This window comes from Frankliniella occidentalis, unplaced genomic scaffold (genome assembly GCF_000697945.3).
Source record: "Frankliniella occidentalis isolate FOCC.00 unplaced genomic scaffold, Focc_3.1 Scaffold264, whole genome shotgun sequence".
NCBI classification, from domain to species: domain Eukaryota; kingdom Metazoa; phylum Arthropoda; class Insecta; order Thysanoptera; family Thripidae; genus Frankliniella; species Frankliniella occidentalis.
The window spans coordinates 79,344-83,781 of record NW_026267390.1 but is presented as its reverse complement, the minus strand read 5'-3'; the positions used below and the strand labels follow the sequence as shown (position 1 = coordinate 83,781).

The 4,438-nt window shown below is 54.7% G+C and overlaps 1 protein-coding gene across 1 annotated transcript in view; it reads left to right on the top strand.

Annotated features, from left to right (window-relative positions):
• Nucleotides 1-2,327: 2,327 nt before the first annotated feature.
• Nucleotides 2,328-4,438, top strand: part of LOC127750811 (cadherin-86C-like) — a 20,355-nt gene continuing 18,244 nt past the window's right edge. The window contains exon 1 of the mRNA XM_052273304.1: nt 2,328-2,592. Coding sequence (XP_052129264.1) covers nt 2,571-2,592 — 22 coding nt within the window. The 5' untranslated portion in view covers nt 2,328-2,570. The remainder of the gene's footprint in view (nt 2,593-4,438) is intronic.

Genomic DNA, 4,438 nt, shown 5'->3' with positions numbered 1-4,438 from the left:
GAAATAGCACGTACGGTACGAACCCAAGCAATTTACCCCACAGGTGGCGTCGGCCAGTCTGCGGGAATCCCACTTTTGTCCTATGCTGCTTCAATAAGCGGGTGGAAGGGATGGTCTGAACTCTGTCCTTCTACCGGCCGGGGAGAGGGGGGGCGGCTGGACATTCATAGTGACTCATTCGTTAGGTCTGCTCAGAACGGCGACCGCACGCCCAGTCAATACTCGTGAACCTAGTTCCGAGAGCAACGAGGCGTCCAGGCCGGGTCCTTCATCACAAAAAAGAGCTACTGATCTACTGTTAAAGGTTGAGAGTCAGTCCACACACGCTATGTTGTTCTTTAGTTAAAAACACGTGAAGTGCGGCGGCGGTAGGCAATTCTGCGTTATTGCGACCTACGGTGTGGGTCACGCCGCCCTCAACGTGTTACTGTAATTAAACTTCCAACGGCGTAGTGTGGTATACAAAATCGTTCATGTACTGTCGACTATTGTTCTAAGAAATAATAATGTGCCACTGTTAGAAATTATATCGTAATTTGACGAAAAAGGCCCTGTTTATTTTTCAACCATACAAACTCTACGTTATTTTTTAAGTAATAAACGAATCCATTCGTAAAAAATGAAGAACAGTTTGTTACTCGGTTGTTGTCCGAAAAGAACGATCCTAGACACAAGTATTTTTGAAACAAACATTCTCACGTCCTGATCAATTGGCACTATTAAATCGCGATGTTACGAATAGTTTGTTTTATACCGCTACGAACAGTTCGTAATCGAAATTTATCAACAGCAGCGTGTCTTGCGACAAGTCCTTGAGTTCCGAAGGGAGTTACGTACCGGGCGACTCGACCAAGACGATGAATCATAGATCTCAGTCGACTGCACTCGGCCGTTCGGGGTAGCCCCACTTACCACCTTCCCCCTCCACCCTCGAGCGGCAGGGAGCGGCCCGCTTGCGTGCGTCTTGGAGGGGGACTGACCCCTCGGAAACGTCCCCCCCCCCCTTCCCCTTTCGCTTTCGGACCGCGCTGCAACCACTGGCCGCCCCGGCCGGGCGCGAGGGGACGGGGCGCCCGGCAGGTGGGCAGGGGGCGGCCCCGCGCGCGCCGGAGTGCGGCGGCCGGCCTACCCCGCGCTCTGCAGGGGCCTCTGGGCCCGACCGACCGCGGGGGGAGCGGGCGATCAGGGCCGCACAAAAGGGCCACATGAGGTTCACAAAGGGACTTAAGGAGCCCGGGGGGCGCGCGTCCGGAGGCATGGTCGGACTGGAGACATGATCAATCACAGGTGTCAGAGAGGGCGGCGCTAGCCTCGTCCCCACCCCGCCCCGCCCGCCGGCGGCACACCACCTTGAACCGAACACCCAATAAGCGGTCGTGATGTGGCGCCTTTCGCCTCGCGTAAGTGCGTAAGGGAATGAACAAGAGAGGCGATCTGCCGACTGATTTCGAAGAACCCTCGCATATACCTTCCGTATAGCTCCATCCTTGTCGCACTCATAGAGCAGCGCCCGTTGAGGGCTCTTCTGAATTAGTCTGTTGGTGTGTGCGCTTCCTCGTAGTCGCCCTCCCTGAGACCCCCTCTCCTAGTCCCCTCCACTCTCCCCAACCTCCCGTTGCCCCGGGCTGTCCGGTCGGGGCCTGGGGTGGTTTTAAATCCGGCAGCGCGGTGCGGCCTACTCGGCTAACAACCCTCATTTACCGAGTCTGAGTCTGCCACGCCTGGCCGTTGCCGAGCATTAACCGGACAAGTGCGGGTCGGTTCAGAACGGGCCTGGCTTCTTGGGCACTTTATAACAAAGCTATCAGCCGTTTTTGTTTTGTTTATTGTTGTTATTTTAACCGACGTATACACATAGTGAATACAATTAGATACATGTTTCGCCCGTTTTGTGACACAAATCCAGACAAATCCGATCCTGCACCTAAAAGGTGCCTACCTTTGATCATTATGCAGACAGACAGGCAGATTTTGGGCCACTGAAAGAATATGCTTCGCTATCGAGCCGACAAATTTTCAGCAGTCCTTACCCACGGCCTCCTTTTCCCACGAAATCGCCACCTGTCAGTGGATCGGAACTTCCTCCTCGAGCGGTGGCGGGCCCTGGCAAGGCGCGGAGGGCGCGGACGTCTTGGTTGTTCCGATTTGCCGCGCCCGCCCGCCGCCCCTCCCGCCGGAGGCACCACACCCTACCCCCACCCCGCCGCACCGCGCCGCGCCGCGCCGCCGGCCCGCGCCCGCACAACAGCACACAGGTGAAGCACGCGGCCGCGAGGCCCGGCTCTGCCCTGCCGCCGCACAGTCGCTGCCCGGCGCGCCTCCCGCCGGCTCCTCCGCGCGCGCGCACCGCCCGCTCCGGCCGCGAGGCATCCTGAGGAGGCTCGGACTGTCATGTCAAGCGATGTCAAATAGGAGTGAAGTGCGTCGCGCAGTGCAGCAGGGAGGACGACGACGTTGACCGGCGCCACAGCAGGTCAGCGATATGTCAGGCGTGCCGAGGACCATGCGCCCCCGCACTGCTACTCGTCAGGACGGCGTCCCGGACGACCTGCTCCGCCCATTTGGCGGCGATGGAGCGCGACTCAACCTCTGGTAAATACGCTACTTACTGGAGGCATCTTCAAAAACATATCCTCGTAAATTTACGACATTTCTTGTAATTTGTATTTATAAAATATGCTGTAAACTAGCGACAGCATTTTCGCTTGTCAACAACATATTCGAAGTCGATACGAGGTGCTCGTAAATTTATTATTTCAAAATTATCATTTTACTACACATCATGTATAAAATTTTCGAGTAAACGTACCGACTATTTTTCACAGTGGGTGCTGTGGTCGTAGTCATTTGACGCCCATCCACCCCAAGTAGTGCACTCAATGCATGCATTGATCTTTCCGTGCGCACGAAATGCACGTGCCCGATCTCTCTTTTGCACGCAGCTGCATGCGGACTTTGTGAACGGAGAATATATCGAAAATTGTCTAATTTAATGAAACGGTCTGCTTAAAATGCTCAGTAAGTGATTGTGTGGCTGTCGAATTTACAGTCAGAAAGGTGTGTCTATTCCGCCGTTTACAATCATTTTCGTTATCGATGTGATTTGGACACATATCCAATCTAGCGGTGCACGCGCTCGCTGGCTACCCCCGGTAAGGAACGTAAACATGGCCCGGGGGTGGCCCGCAGCCGTGCTGCCCCCGAGACTGCCCCCGAGGCTGCCGCGCTCAGTGGTGCAACCTCGCGCCGCCGCTATCAGTGATCGCCGTGCTCTGCCGCCCCGAGCCGCGGCACAACCCGAGGGGAATCCCACCGATAGACTGGCCGGTACCGGTCTGCCAAACCACGTGGCGGCCCTCGAAGAGGGGGGGAAGGGGGAGGGGAGTTCTCACCTCACGCAATTCTAGAGAGGGTGGATCGAAAAGTGATGGGAATCCTCCTGCTCCAACCTTCTTCTGGGGGGGTGTTGGGTGTTGGTCACGTCGTCAAAGAAAAGATGGAGACAGGAAAACGATTTCAAAAAATTGCCACCTTAATGTGGTTGTCACTTATACTGAAAAAAGGGTGTACAACGGGCATGTATATAGTTTTTGACTGTATGGCGTGCACATATAGCTTCGTGGTCGAAGCTGAAGTCCAACAGTAAGTTGAAGTTAGTATTTAAATATCCAGTCATAAACTTCAAGACGTGCAGCTTAGAGTTGGGCACTTGCATGAGCATGCCATTAGTTGCACACTTTATTTATCAGTGAATTGCTGTGTGCTCCGAGGTGTGCTCCCCCTCTGCCATCCCTATCCAAACGCGTTGTAGGGATGCACCAGACGGCACGAGCCGTTCTGGGTACGACGCCACCTCCCACCCCTTCCTGTTATTCGCTTCGCATCAACACCCCAACCGCCTGAAATTCCTCCGAAAACTAAGAGTTCATCCACAAAGTAAGTCCGTCATTCCCCGTTTCGAATCTACCCGGTTGAGTCCGTGCCGGGGCGTACAACCTCTGCATAACGCCGGATAGATAGGCAGCATATCGCCTGTAGTGCATTGGTGTACTGCGGGGTGGCCTACGCCGAGTCTTGCAGGCGCCGACGCCGAGCTCCCAATTTGCCAAATGAACCTGAGAAAAGACGGACGTACTTTCTGGACGATTCCCTAGCGTACGTTTGTAATCTGATGTGAGGTCTTCATGAAAATCAAAGTACAAACCAAAGAGGTCGAAAGAAGGGAACTTAGTTGAGCAACTGTTCGGTCCATTCAGAACAACAATCCGTATAGACAACCCCCTCCCATCGTACACGCCACTAGTGCTGCTTCGAACTCAAACGATGGATCTACTAGCAAGGCCCCTCGTAAGACTGTTCTTGCATGATTGATTGAGTTCGATTGGCCTTCAGCCGCAAAGCCTGACGCGTCGGACAAGGCCGTCCGCGCGGGGTGCAC